Raw genomic sequence first — 15,810 nt, forward strand, 5'->3', positions numbered from 1 at the left:
AGTGATGAATAAATATATAGGATGGGAATGCAGCAATTACATGCAGATATAGACAGTATATGTAGGTATTCCAGGTGTTGTTGTGGTGGGGTTGTTGTGCTGCAGGGTTCAGAATGATAAGAGTTCAGGGGGATGACAGGGGTGTTGTGCTGCGGAGTTCAGGGCGATGACGGCAGAGGGGAAAAAGCTTTTCCTCAGTCTACTCGTCTTGACCCAGAAGAGTCCGGTATCGCTTCCTAGAAGGAAGAAGAGTAAACAGTCTGTGGTTGGGATGATAGGAGTCTTTGATGATGCTGCGTCCCTTCTTCAGGCACCGTTTTTGGTAAATCGACTCGATGGAAGGAAGTGATTTGTCGATGTGTTGGGCCATTTCACCACCCTCTGCAGTGACTTCTGGTCCGCGGCTGTACAGTTGCCGTACCAGACCGTGATACCGTTGGTGAGGATAATCTATGGTACACCTGTATCATCACCTGTTCACCAGGATTCAAGGAGATAGATGGGCTTTCCTCAGTCTCCTCAAGAAGAAGAGACGCTTGTGGGCCTTACTGACCAGTGACGAGGTGTTGAGGGACCAGGAGAGGTCATCGGAGATCTGGACACCCAGGAATTTGAAGCTGGCAACCCGCTCAACCTCCTCCCCGTTGATATGGATGGGGGCGTGCATGTCAGCCTCAGTCTTCCTGAAGTCAACGATGAGCTCCTTGGTTTTCTTGGTGTTGAGGGCCAGGTTGTTGTTGGCACACCATAATCGGACGTCAAACGCTGCGCGTTCGCTTCTCTTCCGGGGTCGGACTTCAAACACTGCGCGTTCGCTTCTCTTCCCGGGGGGGGGGGTGCTAATCGGACGTCAAACGCTGTGCGGTCGCTTCTCTTCCGGGGGGGGGGGGGGGGTGCTAATCGGACGTCAAACGCTGCGTGTTCGCTTCTCTTCCGGGGATGGGGGGGGTGATGGGGCTAATGGGACGTCAAAAGCTTTGTGAGCTCAAGCTTCTTGTGCGTGCCATATTCAATTATGTTTTCAGAATTAGCTGCGGGCCAATAAAAACTGGACCGCGGGCCGTAGTTTGGACACCCCTAGTGTAGAGGGAATAGAGGAGTGGGCTCAGCATGCAACCCTGTGGGACGCCCGTGCTCAGGGTTAGGGTGGAGGAGGTGAGGCCGTCTAACCTAACAGACTGGGGTCTGTTGGTTAGGAAGTCAAGTATCCAGTTGATGACAGAGGGGTTGATGTTGAGGTCCTTGTTCTCCACAAGGTTGCCAAGTTTGGTGATGAGTTTGGAGGGGATGATGGTGTTGAATGCAGAGCTGAAGTCGATGAACAGCATACGCACATGGGTGTTGCTCTCGTCCAGGTGGGAGAGGGCTGCATGTAGTGCAGAGGAGAAGGCGTCATCCGTGTTCCTGTTTGCACGGTAGGCAAATTGGTGTTTGTCCAGAGAAGGTGGGAGCCCAGATTTGACGTGACCCAGGAGCAGCCTCTTGAGGCACTTTATGAAGTGGGCGACGAGTGCAACTGTGCGGTAGTCGTTGAGGCTCTTCGCAGAGGAGTGTTTAGGCAACGGCACAATGGAGGTGGTCTTGAAGCACAACGAGACAGTTGCCTGGGCCAGAGACAGGTTGAAGATGTCGGTGAACACCTCCGTCAGCTGCTCAGCACAGTTCCTGAGCACCTGGCCGGGGATGCCATCAGGGCCAGCTGCTTTGCGTGCATTTGTCCTTTTCAGTGCCGCGCACACTTCAGTGGTTGAGAAAGTGAGGGGTTGGTGATCAGCTGGGAGGGCAACCGTGGTGGCCGTCTCCTGATTGTCTCTGTCGTTGCGGGCATAGTGATGGTCGAGTTCGTCGGGGGAAGGGTTGGTTGCAGAGGGGGGGTTGATGGAGGGTCTGTAGTCCGAGATGGCCCGGATGCCCTGCCACATACGCCGGTGATCGTTGTTGTTGAAACGATCCTCCACCTTTAGCTTGTGGTTGTGCTTGGCCTGTTCTATTGTTCAGGGCAGCCCTGGCTGAGCAGTAAGCCTGCTTGTCCCCAGATCTGAAGGCTGTGTCACGTGCCTTAAGGTGTAGACCGACCTTGCTGTTCATCCATGGCTTTTGTTTGGGAAATGTGGTAATCCGTTTGGTGGTGGTGACACTGAATGATGGAGTTGATGTGATCCACCACAGAGGAGGCGTAGGAGTCAATATCAATGACGGAGTCCCTGGTGGCCTGGGTGGCAAATCTCTTCCACTTGGTGTCCTGCAGCCCTTGTCGCATCTCAGCGTCAGTCCCCTCTGGCCAGATCTTAACAGACCTAGCAGAGGGCTTCACACGTTTGGTGAGGAGGGTGTATCTGGGCCGGAAGAACAAAGAGAGGTGGTCTGATTGTCCCAGGTGGGGGAGGGAAACGGCCTTGTATGCATCCTTGATGTTAGAGTAAACATGGTCTAATACAGTGGTTCTTAACCTGGGTTCGGTTGAACATTAGGCAGAGCCTCCACTCCGGAGGTCCGAACATACCTGATTTATCATGTAAATTCGTGATGACGCATATCTGAACTAGTCTCAGAAAGGCACGCTGATTTGCACGTATGTAATTTGTTGTGAGTTCATGCATTGTGTTGGTTTTGTTCTTGAATTTGGAAAAAATATTTTTTTCACTAAAGAGGGGTTCGGTGAATGCACATATGAAACTGGTGGGGTTCGGTACCTCCAACACAGTTAAGAACCACTGGTCTAATATCTTCTTTCCCCTCTCGGGACATGTTGATAGAACTTGGGGAGCATAGTCTTTAGATTGGAGTGATTGAAGTCTCTTGCTACTATAAAGGCTGCCTCTAAATGTAGGTTCCGGTGTTTGCTGATGGTACCATGTAGCTCCTTCATAGCTTGCTTAGCGTTAGCATCAAATGAGGCACTGCTCCCTGGAGGAGGAAGATGGTGGCTAAATCCACTTTGATGCTGGTCTGGGATGCAAACCACAGGATGTCCATGGACAAGTTCACCAGGAAACGCAGGTGGGCAAGAACCAGCCGCTCCAATGGCCTCCATGAAGTGATGTTGAGTCTTTGGAACTGGTGGGATTTATTCCAGAGGTCTGGTACCCTTCCTTTTTTCAGGCTCAAGTTGAACAAATAACCGATGATCCCACACAGCTGGCCAGAGCAGGACCTGACCATTCTGGGACTGAGGCCATCCGGTCCTGCTGTCTTCCTGTTTTTTATCCTTCTGAGCTACTTCCTCAGGAGGTTTGTGAGGGACAGAGTGGAGCACAGAGAGGGGGTCTGTGTGCCTTGGGATGCAGATGAGAGGCTGGAAGCAGCAGTGTGGGGAGGACCTAGTGGAAATTAATTGAACACTGCTGTTGTAGTTGTTGTAGTGAGAGGCAGAAACATTGCCAAACCTACAGAAGTAGGTGTGAAGTTCATCCGCCCTTATTTAGTTCCCAATTGTTGGGAGTTCGACATATGGTGGCCTGAAATGGGTTTCACGCCGCTCCAGACTTCCCTGATTCTCCTGCATTCCTCGGTCTTCCTCCTGTATCTATCCTTTTCCTCCTCGATTTTTCTGCTCAACCCCCTCCGAACAGTCTTTAGTTCCAGTCATTGTTCCTTGACTTAAAGGCCCTCTACTTCTTCTTTTAAAAAGCCTTAATATCAAGAGTAACCATGGTTTGTTGTTGGAGTACTACTGTACAGTCCTAGAGGGTTCAGTATTCTCTACGCAGAGGTTTATAGTCCGTGATGTGGTCTGTCAAACTGTCCAAGTCAACTTTGTTGTGACTTAATACACCCCATATTGTGGAGGCTCTTCAGCCTTGTCAGACCGCCTCTTCACCGTGCGGGACACAGCTGGTTGTCTGTTAAGAAAGGGCTTATATACAGGCATGAGATAAACCAGACGGGGGAGAGCAAATCAATTGTATGCCTCTTTGATATTAGCATAAAAGAGATTCAGTGTTTCCATGAGACATGCTGAATGCCTTTGGACAGAGTGGTTGACAGAGAGAGATGATCAAAGTCCCCAGAGATCAGTAAGAGGGCTGAGGGCTCTGAGTTTGCAACCTGCTGATCGTGGAGATGACATCACAGATTGTGATTGGTTGATTCTGCAACAGTTAAAGAGAGTGTGCACATGTACAGTCACAATATCGCAGGTCTTCATTATTTATTTCCCCGCCTCAAAAGATTTTTATGTCTCTCACTCTCTTCCTCTCTCTCACACATACACACGCACGCGCGCATGCACGCAGACACACGCGCTTATGTTAGGGTGGTGCTCACTCTAACTTATTTTGCAAGAACCACACAGGAGTCAAGCAAGTCATTTTAGACACCTGCAGGCGGAGAGTTCACTCGTCACTGTGCTTACAGCGATGGTCGAATGAAGTCTGACTCAGGCCTCGTCAGGTGCTTATTTATTGAGAGAAACAGAGTGGGGTGAAAGTGGGGGTGTGGGAACACACAGGATAGGGTGAAGACTAGGGGTGTAAATCGCGGGTTTTGTCACGATACGATATAATATCGATATAAAGAACTACGATACGATATTTGCCGATATCTTAAAGCCTGCTGCGATTCATTCACGATATATCGCGATATAGCTCTACGATCGATTTTTTTTTTTTTTTTAATTATAAAATATAGAACAATATCCTGATTTACAACAATTCATACGCAAAATCAACAAGGTACTGCAAACTCTTTATTTAGGAAATTACAAGAGTATTGTAGTATACAAATTGCTTACTTTAACACTGAACTTTGATGTCGTGTTTTTTCTTTAAATGTGCGGCGAGATTTGTGCTCCCTAAATATTTGATCACCGCATGGCAGGATTTACAACCTGCACGTGTCTTGTCCGTTGAGCCATCTTTTCTCTGGAATCCAAAGTGCTTCCAAACGAATGACTTGAAGCCTAAAGGGGAGCAAATCTCCTCGTCTTTTTGGACACTAGCCATAGCACCAGCCCAGGAGCCGCATACTAGTTGTCGCCTCCCCTTTCACGTGCGTGCTCTGCTCACAACACAACAACGCCGGGCGCACTGCTCCCGGAAAGAGGAAGCAAGCAACAATGAACTGGATTTCAAAATAAAGTCGCGTCTAATGTCCGAGGTCAAACACGGCGATATAAATCGATGTTTACCTTTAGCATCGATGCCAATAAATCGTAGAGCATTATATCGATTAATCAATGTGTATCGATGTATCGTTACTAGGGGTGTAAATCGCGGGTTTTGTCACGATACGATATAATATCGATATAAAGAACTACGATACGATATTTGCCGATATCTTAAAGCCTGCTGCGATTCATTCACGATATATCACGATATAGTGCTCTACGATCGATTTTTTTTTTTTTTAAATAAAAAATATAGAACAATATCCTGATTTATAACAATTCATACGCAAAATCAACAAGGTACTGCAAACTCTTTATTAAGGAAATTACAAGACTATTGTAGTATACAAAGTGCTCATTTTAACACTGAACTTTGATGTCGTGTGTGCGGCGAGATTTGTGCTCCCCGAATATTTGATCACCGCATGGCAGGATTTACAAACTGCACGTGTCTTGTCCGTTGAGTCATCTTTTCTTTAGAATCCAAAGTGCTTCCAAAGAATGACTTAAAGCCTAAAGCGGAGCCAATTTCCTCGTCTTTTTGGACACTAGCCATAGCACCAGCCCAGGAGCCGCGTACGAGTTGTCGACTCCCCTTTCACGTGCCTGCTCTGCTCACAACACAACAACGCCGGGCGCACTGCTCCCAGAAAGAGGAAGCAAGCAACAATGAACTGGATTTCAAAATAAAGTCGCGTTTAATGTCCGAGGTCAAACACGGCGATATAAATCGATGTTTACGTTTAGCATCGATGCCAATAAATCGTAGAGCATTATATCAATTAATCGATGTGTATCGATGTATCGTTACACCCCTAATCGTTACACCCCTAGTGAAGACGGTCCCCTGCTGATCAAAGCATAGCAGGGGGCCTTTTACGACTTTCTGTAAACAAAGCAACTTTGATTGCTTCCTCTGCGTCTAGTCAATCAGTTGAAAGGATCTTAGCACTTTGGTAAACTAATTTTGTCTAGACAGGACAAACTAGTTAAATTATTACAGGTTGCATTCCAACATAATCATACGATGAAGATATTCCGCAAACCCTAACAGCTTAGACACGCTGACACGCACACACACGCTCAGACAGACACGCACGCACATGCACACGCACACACACGCACCGTCACTCACTCACACACAAACACACACTCACACACGCATGCACATTCAAACACGCACCAACACACACACTCACTCACACACACACTGCACATACACACACACGCACACCGCACGCACGCACACACACGCACGCACACGCACGCACACGCACGCACACACACACACACACACTATGCGGTTCCTATAACCTTGCAGCGGCGTTTCAATGACATATTGACAACCTTCCGTCAATATTGACGCCGTTGTCTATTGCCCGGCTCATGTGGATTTTGGTTACATCTCAAGCCAGAGAAGAAGCAGGTGCCAATGGTAGCAGCAATGACCGTCCCAAACATTTTTCAAATTGTTGTCATCTCCATCAAATTTGAAATTAAACATAGGCATGCTGAGGTGTTCTTACTTGAGAATGATACAGTTACTAATGGAGGCAAGTAGATAGTGGAGGTAGAACTTGCTTTTGCTGTTAATTGGATCGCTGCAACGCTCCTTCCCAAATCCCACCAGAGCTTCTCGAAATCTACAAAAGAATTTGAAGATTTGAAGAAACATATCATGGAAAATCAACATTTTCTGCTTTTAAAATATTTTTCTTGTGTATTTGGAGTCTCCAGGAGTGTAGAAAAGTGTAATATATTCCGTCAGTTGCTGCAAATACTTTTATGATCTGTTTGCTTTTGCTGTTAATTGGATCGCTCCAACGCTCTTTCCCAAATTCCACCAGAGCTTCTCGAAATCTACAAAAGAATTTGAAGATTTGAAGAAACATATACAGTGTGTGACGATCATTAGGACTTTAACTTTTAATCCCTCGTTTATCGCGGATAATTGGTTCCAAAAACCACCCGCGATAAGTGAAATACGTGAAGTACGGTCACCAACAAGAAGTACGCGAAAAAGGACTTCTAAAGGAATGTAAAAGAACATTCGGAACAATACTACATTGTCCTAAAGGTTAGACACATGTTTCCTCAATTTACAAGTTTTATTTTGACTTTTAAATGTTTTTTTAATTTGGAAAAGAAATCCACAATGTAGTGAAGCCGCGATAAACAAAACGCGAAGTAGCGAGGGATCACTGTAATGGAAAATCAACATTTTCTTGTGTATTTGGAGTCTCCAGGAGTGTAGAAAAGTGTAACATATTCCTTCAGTTGCTGCAGAGATACTTTTATGATCTGTTTTTACTCCATTTTCTATTACGTATTTCTATCTATTACATCAAAGAGAGCTCCATAGAATCAAAGTCAAAGTCAAAGTCAAAGTCAGCTTTATTGTCAATCTCTCCACATGTCACAACACACAAAGAGACCGAAATTACGTTTTTCTCTATCCCACGGTGACGAGACACACAACACGATAGACATACAAGTACGCGACACAATATAAAAACAAGAAGGCAAAAATTCAAACAATCAATAGTAAGAGTGATGAATAAATAATAAATAAACAGATAACACAATAAATAAGAGGAGCAAAACGGAGCCAGCAAGCATAGCGCAAAAGTAAACAACATCATAAACAAAAAGGCACAAACAATAAATAATAAGAGTACTAATAAATAATAAATAATAAGAGCCAGTGTGCATACAGACAGTTCAGACAGTAAAAGTACAGGACGCTACGCAGAACGGGGGAGCGAGTTCAAGATCCTAACAGCCTGGAGTATGAAGCTGTTTGAGAGTCTGGTGGTGCGGGAGCGCAGGCTTCTGTACCTCTTCCCAGAGGGCAGAAGCTCGAACAAAGAGTGAGCGGGGTGACTCGCATCACTCACAATCGTGGTCGCCTTGCGGGTGAGACGGGAGGTGTAAATGTCCTTCAAGGAGGGGAGCGAAGCACCAGCAATCTTACCAGCAGTGCTCACTATGCGCTGCAGGGCCTTCAAGTTGTAGTCAGTGCAGCCACCACCCCAAACAGCAATACAGCTGGAGAGGACGCTCTCAATGGTGCCGCGGTAAAATGCAGTCATGACGGCCGGAGGAGCGCTCGCTCGCCTGAGTTTCCGCAGGAAGTACAGGCGGCGCTGGGCTTTCTTTGCCAGTGATGCGGTGTTGGTGGACCAGGAGAGATCCTCACTGATGTGCACCCCCAGGAACTTGGCGCTGCTCACTCTCTCCACCACAGCACCGTCGATGGTCAGCGGCAGGTGTTGGGTGTGACCCTTCCGGAAGTCCACAACAATCTCCTTGGTCTTGTCGACGTTCAGCAGGAGGTTGTTGTCCCTGCACCACGTGGTCAGAAGGTCAACCTCCAGCCTGTATTGAGTCTCGTCTCCCTTGGTGACCAGAGTCGTGTCGTCAGCAAACTTCACGATACGGTTGTCGCTGTAGGTTGCAGTGCAGTCATGCGTCAGGAGGGTGAAGAGCAGCGGACTGAGCACGCAGCCTTGGGGGGCCCCCGTGCTCAGCGTGATGCTGGCGGAGATTTTGTCGCCAACACGTACTACCTGTGGCCTCTGACAGAGGAAGTCCAGTAGCCAGTTGCAGAGGTAGGTACTGAGGCCCAGCGCGTCAAGTTTGCTGATGAGGCGTTGTGGCACAATGGTGTTGAAGGCAGAACTGAAGTCCACAAACAGCAATCTCACATACGAGTCCCTCCTCTCCAGGTGGGTGAGGGCCGAGTGGAGGGCAGAGCAGATGGCATCCTCAGAAGACCGCTTGGCTCGGTACGCAAACTGGAAGGGGTCAATGGTGGGGGGGAGAACGGATCGGATGTGCTCCATGACAAGCCGCTCAAAGCACTTCATGATGATGGGCGTAAGTGCCACGGGGCGGTAGTCATTGAAGCAGGACGGAGCGGGTTTCTTCGGCACAGGTACGATGGTGGCAGCTTTGAAACACGACGGGACGATGGCCTGCTGCAGGGAAGTGTTAAAGATGTCCGTGAAGACATCCACCAGCTCACCAGCGCAGTCCTTCAGCGCCCGACCCGGGATGTTGTCAGGGCCCGCCGCCTTACGGATGTTGATGGCGGCAAGCGCCCTCCTCACGCTGTCGGCGGAGAGGCACAGGGGCAGCTCGTGTGAAGGGGGAGTGGCCTTCAGCGGGCAAGTGCTGTTCTGAGCGTCGAAGCGAGCAAAGAAGCGGTTGAGGTCATTGAGCAGACGGACGTCGCCTTCACAGCTCTGCGGCGCAGAATAGGACCGGGCGTGCGTAAAAGCCATGACCGAGCCCCATCCACCGTCCCCGGACAGCCACCTGGCCGAGCGCCGGGCCTCGACTTCCATCCACGGAGGTGAAAGACAGCTCGGTAGAGTAGGACCGGGCGTGCGTAAAAGCATTGTCCGAGCCCCATCCACCGTCCCTGGACAGCCACCCGGCCGAGCGCCGGCCCCCGACTTCAATCCACGGAAGTGAAAGAGAGCTCCGTCGAGTAGGACCGGGCGTGGGTAAAAGCCATAATAGTTTTTCAAACCTTCTGTGTCACTCCAAATCCCTAAATCCTTCAAACTCTTCGTCCGCCGTGTCACTTAGAAACAAAGCCGCTAATGATGCCGGTAGTACGTGGGGCCCTTCGTCATCTCGTGATCAATCTTTGTCCTTTTTGTAAACAACCGCCGTGCCACGCCGCGTTGCGCTGCTGATGTCACTTGAAATTCAAATTACAGTAATCCCTTGCTTCATCGCGGTTCGTTTATCACGGTTTCACTTTTTTTTTTGGAACATTTCTGAAAATTTTTGAAAAAAACCCACATGTAACTCGCTCCTTATTATAAGTCGCCCCCCCCACCCAAACTATGAAAAAAAAACGCGATTTATAGTCCGAAAATTACGGTACATCAGATACACAACCCAACTTTGAGTATAGCAACTTATGTTTGAACCAGGAATTGTCAATTTGAGCAAACATGGGACTGAGAGGTGTGTTTTGTAGCCCAATGTCCTGTTACATTGATTAGTCAATAATACATAAGACATAAGACTGAGGGCCCTTCCTGATGTCAGACATTGATTATTCAACAATACATAAGACTGAGGGCCCTTCCTGATGTCAGACCGTTTCAGGGCTCAGTGAACGTGTGTGGTGAATGTCATCTTATTTCACTCAGAAATATAACAGGACACGGCCTCTGAATCATTGTACCAATCAATTTTACCTAATTTATCCTTAATCATCGGAACTAACAAGACAGATATCGTTAACAAAAAAAGCACTGGACAGGATTTAGTTTTTATTGATTATGGTGGTGCCTTTGGACAAAAGCGGTAGTGTTTTGCATGAAGTCAGCCACATTTCCCACGAGTGCAAGGGCACAGTATCGTCACAACGGGGCGTGTGGAATGTTTCTCCCAGGACCGCGTCGCCTACAGGATGTCAAGTGACATGGTGGTACGAGATGGTGTAAAATTAGGTAGTGAATTTGGCCCAGGCACATTGGCTATCCCAAAACATGTAGTAGTTCAAAATTTCACCAGGAGATGGTATTAAAGCTTGACATAGGGGTGACCTGATGGAAATGAACAAATCTAACAAATTAAATAGTTAGCAATTGGGAGGACACAACCTGTTCAAACACGTAGATACGCACAATTTTGGAATATGAATCTGCTATGCCATAATTTTAAGATGCAACAGCTTGAGCAATATCAATATATGTGTTTAGGTTGGAAGAACCCATTATTGTGTTAAGTACTATTATGTGTTGAGATTGATCTTTATTAGACAAGATATATGTGATTCATGTTGCAATGTTTTGTCCAACCTGTATTTAACATTGGTGTTCCATCCATACCTGAAGGCATTAAGTTGAGAGGAGACTTAAGGGCTGATATTAGAAGTAAAGAGCGAGCAAAACAGGAAACACCTGTTTCCGGTGATTGCTGCTTGAAGCAAGGTTTGATTGATTGATTGATTGATTGATTGAATATTTATTGATCCCCAACCAGTAGTTTCTAGCCGGCCTGGACATGCATCAGCTAAGGAACATTCTCGAAACTTCTAGAAACTTCCAGGGAGGCCACCTGACGTACGGGATGATGTCATTCCAATGAGGTAATACCAGAAGCCTATAAATAGGTTGCCCGGATACAGAGCGGGCGCGCTTCTTCCTAGTCAGGGCGATGGCCGTGACGCTGCCCGGAGTAAAAGAACGAAGATGGATTTTGCATTCTTTTTGAGATTGAACCAAAATCTACTAAGATGAATTTCCAGAATCTTCGAATTGGACTTTGTCAAATTTTAAGCTTTGAGGAAAGCAGAGGAGAGAGCCGATCCTGGCGGAAAGGGGAAGTTGCCACTTTTACTTTCTCCTCATGGCCAGACCTTTCCTCTTTTTTAAACATAATTCGGATTTTGGAACAAAGGAGAGCCGATCACTCGACTTGTTCAACCAAATAGGATTTTAGACCTTTAGTCTCCTCTCTTGTTCTGTCTGGGTGAGTCTTGTTATTTTGTTTTTTTCAACTTGCAATTCTTTTTCTTGCTTATTCATTAAATCTCTTCTTGAGCCTTAATTCGGTATCGATTATTTCGTATTAACTATGTCGAGCATGGTTTTATATGCGGTAATTACAACTTTAAAATGTCTTTATTTCCCTATCATAGTCATTCTTTAAATCCGTTCAATTATTTTTAAAGTGAAGACAGCTGTAATCCTTAACATCAGGAATTGTCAGATCTGGTTCGAAGTAGTTATCTTGAGCTCAGCTAGGGCGAGGGCGCTCTAGTGAATTAACGAATCCTTGAGGTCTTAACAAAGGCATCTAAAAAATAGCCGTAACGTAATACCAGCATCAAACAACAGGAGGGAGCCATCATTACGGCGCGGTCATACCGGCGACTTGTCTCGAATTGAGTTACTCGGCTTGCGCGTCGGATGACTTGAAAGGGGTTGGCGTCGTATAGAAATTACATTGATTCTGGTAGAATTAATTTAACTCGGGTGGTCAGCTACGGACGAGTCCCTCCGCCCCGGCTTATTGAACCCGTTACTGGGGAGCCGGAGGCACTTCGATAAAAAGTGCCCGTTTGACAAGGATCACATCAAAGGAGGAAGCCAGCGGCCCAACAACACACCAAATGGAGACAATGGTCATGAACTGCAGTCCTCGTTTTATTTTGCACCCTTTACTTTGCTTGTTAAGTGATGTTGAAGCACAGCCTTCTTCCTCATTCCTTCATTCCTCAAGCAACTCACGAATGCGCAGTCTACATTCACTCTACAGTCATCAGTCACACACAAGCTTTCACAATAACAGCAAAAAAAGTATTTCTTTGTAGAGAAGAAGCAGAAAAATACTTTCAGACCAAATGTGATGTGACTGTTAAGAATGTTGATTTTAAGAATGATGAAACGACTGCGTCGCTACCTTTTCTTTCTTTCTCTCATTAAATTACAGCCGTTTGCCCCAGAGAGAACAGCTTGGATGCCCACTATATTATTTTGTATAACTTCGCAATAACTGACTTGGATTTGATTCTACCCTGTGCTACAATAGAGAGTTGGATCCTGGTAAATCAGTGATTCTAAACTTTGAACTTCGGGGCGTTGTGGGTATTCTGACAGCTTGTGACTGAGCATGAAGAAGCGTTCTAGAGGAGGAATGCGAAAGCAAGACTGACAGTGACAGTATGATACAGAAGCATTACCGGCAACTCCCCACCATATTTTGTCATGAATTGTTTAAAAGACAGTGACAGATGATACGGAAAGTAATCGGTCCCTCCCCACCATAAGTCGCTTTAGAGTCACAAGTACCAATTCTGCACAACTGAGTGGGCTGCCAGCCTTGTAACACATAGTGGCGAGGGCGGTCGCCGCAAAGGAACTATTTAACCATACACGTCACAGGTTCAAATCTCACTCTCAAGCTTTGCCACCCCCATTAATATTAAAGATGTTTTTGCTATGTTTACAACATCTTGCAGTCGTTTCATCAAATGTAGTGAAGCTTATGCCAGCAGTAATTGCGTGTAGGCGATTGTGTTGACTTCTGTCTTTGCAAAGAAAAGAAGAAAATGTCAGCACATTTGTAGCTTTAATGCATGCACACACACATGCATGCACGCGCGCGCACACGCACGCGCGCACACACACCAACACACACATTGGCGGTGGTGTGAGGTTGGTGTATCAGATCCAGATGTACTAAATACCCAAGAATAAAACCGGAATTTTTGAGAGCAAAAATAAAGGAATTGGCCTTACTGTTTCAATGCTTTTACATGAGCCACATCTTAGAATAAAATGATTGCTTGGTACTTGCACGGGCAAGGTAGCCATGAAAACAAAAAAGACAAACCTGTTGAGAAGGTTCTCCATTTCACACAGCCCCATTTGGATTATTTGGTTTCTGAGGGATTTGCCAATCATTAGGGCCACACGGGCATTTTCTTCCAACATCTATCACAGAAGACAAATATAATTCATTGATACACCACACCATTTACCTTTAAGTATAAGCCCTTTTGCACAGTGGGAACTTAAAGGCATTACAGACGGTCTTTCCGACAGCTCAGAAATCAGAGCCATTTTTGTTCGTTTTTGAATATTGCGCATGCGCAGGTCCCTCCTTGTCACACTTCCCTGTTGTTTTTAGGAAACGCCTCCACACTCACATGCACAGGTGCCATATTTGATGTTGTCTTCTCAAAGATGTCAAAAACAGGCGAGAACCTTCATTTTCACTCAGTTAAGTCAAGCAGGGAACGTTACTAAGGGAACTAAGCCAGAGTGTCCAAAATCCGCGGAGTTTTAATCACAAGTTACGTGCATACGCAGTTCTTGGCATGGATATCAAAAAGGAAATAAAACACGGAAAACGGGTTGATTGACAGATTGAAGTTAACTGACCAATGTTGCCATTATTCACACCGACAATGATTGGTTGATGTTTGTCTGGTCCCACAGAGCTCGCGGTTTATATATATTAATATATAGTATCTTTGAAGACATCCTATTTAACAGTCCGTCAGTGGTATCAGGGGAGAAATTTGAGAACCGTTATTAGCATTAGGAGACCCTCGGCTGCAGTTCGATGATCAACTTTGGATTTGGTCATTGGATTTGCTGCCGCATGTTTTGGGCACTCAGGAAAAGAGAGGGGCGGAGCGTCAATGATCACCACCTGGTGGTGTGTTGGCTCCGATGATGGGAGAAGATGCCAGTGCGACCTATTTAATAAGAATCACTGATAGTTGTTTTTCGGTGTTTTTTTTTTTTTAATGCTGTTAATAAATGCATTTGTTTTCAAAAAGCTTTTTTTAATATCCATGCTTTAGTATCTACTAGGAGTAAAAACCTTTTATGCAATGACCTTTACATGTCATTTATATTACTTCACACAAACACTACATCCATCTGCTCCTGGTTCGACCCCCCGGTCAAAATTTAGAACCCAATTCGGCCCGCAAGTCAAAAAGTTTGCCCACCCCTGGTCTAACCTGTTTGAAAAATATGACAATAATTTGGATTTGCACTGTTTTACTGATATTCAGTAAAATACACCATTAAATCATATTTACTTAATTCCGTTTCATCGTATTCATTGCATTAGAGCTATATATAGACACACCTATTTAGATAAATGAAAAGCTCTTACTTGGCAGAATGGCTCTTCAAATGACGGACAAAGTGGGAAGTTGTCGTCTGGCTGTCCGAAATGTTTTTGTTGCAAATTTCGCACTGTGGTGTCCGTCTTTTGCCCTCATAAAAGTACCGTAATTTTCGGACTATAAGTCGCTCCGGCGTATAAGTCGCACCAGCCATAAAATGCCCAGAAAAGTGAAAAAAAACATATATAAGTCGCATTTTGGGGGCCAATTTATTCGACAAAATCCAACACCAAGAACAGACACGAACGAACAACAACAGGCTAAACCAGGGGTGGGCAAACTGTTTGACTGGCGGGCCGAATTTGGTTCTAAATTTTGATCGGGGGGCCGAACCAGGAGCAGATGGATGAGTGTTTGTGTGAAGTAAAAGAAATGACATGTGAAGGTCATTGCATAAAAGGTTTGTACTTTTAGTAGGTAGTAAAGCATGGATATTCAAAAAAAGCTTTTAGAAAACAAATGCATTTATCAACAAGCATTAAAAAAAAAATCACCAAAAAACTACTATCAGTGATTCTCATTAAATACGACACTGTTATTATGAATAATAGTTTCCATCACTTCAGCGCCTGCAGGTCAGATTCATGAAATATGTTTATCTAATGAGGCGAAATCACATCAGACGGCAAACATTCTGACCAAATACATCATCTTGAAGAATCAATGAAAGGATACTTCTAAATAAAGTAATAAAGAAATCAATAGTATTCTTGGTCTCCCTTTTTTGCTAGTGCATCATGGTCTGGAGTAAAATTTGTTGTGGTAATTCTTAGGATAGAGCCGAGGTGTCGGTCCGTTATCCTAGATCTGTGACGGGCTTTGTTGACGTTCATGTGGCTGAACGTCTGCTCACACACTTAGGTCGAGTCAAATTGTCCTCTCTTTTTTTTTAAACACTCGGCACTCAGTGTCCACCATTCTTTTCCTCGGGCCACTCATTTTAATGGAAGGATTCCAGGGGAAGGTTTGTGGGTGGCATGAGCGTAAAACTGTATCTGAAAGCTCAGCGCCCGAATTACGAGAATGC

General features: G+C 45.6%; 1 protein-coding gene across 7 annotated transcripts in view; it reads right to left on the reverse strand.

Annotated features, from left to right (window-relative positions):
• The window catches only part of exoc3l1 (exocyst complex component 3-like 1), a 108,175-nt gene that overhangs the window by 24,140 nt on the left and 68,225 nt on the right, over nt 1-15,810 (reverse strand). For all 7 annotated transcript variants that reach the window (XM_061283840.1, XM_061283839.1, XM_061283838.1 and 4 more), the window contains 2 exons: nt 13,472-13,572; nt 6,634-6,750 (listed from right to left, as the gene is read on the reverse strand). In XM_061283840.1, coding sequence (XP_061139824.1) covers nt 6,634-6,750; nt 13,472-13,572 — 218 coding nt within the window. The remainder of the gene's footprint in view (nt 1-6,633; nt 6,751-13,471; nt 13,573-15,810) is intronic.

This window comes from Syngnathus typhle, linkage group LG7, assembly GCF_033458585.1.
Source record: "Syngnathus typhle isolate RoL2023-S1 ecotype Sweden linkage group LG7, RoL_Styp_1.0, whole genome shotgun sequence".
NCBI classification, from domain to species: domain Eukaryota; kingdom Metazoa; phylum Chordata; class Actinopteri; order Syngnathiformes; family Syngnathidae; genus Syngnathus; species Syngnathus typhle.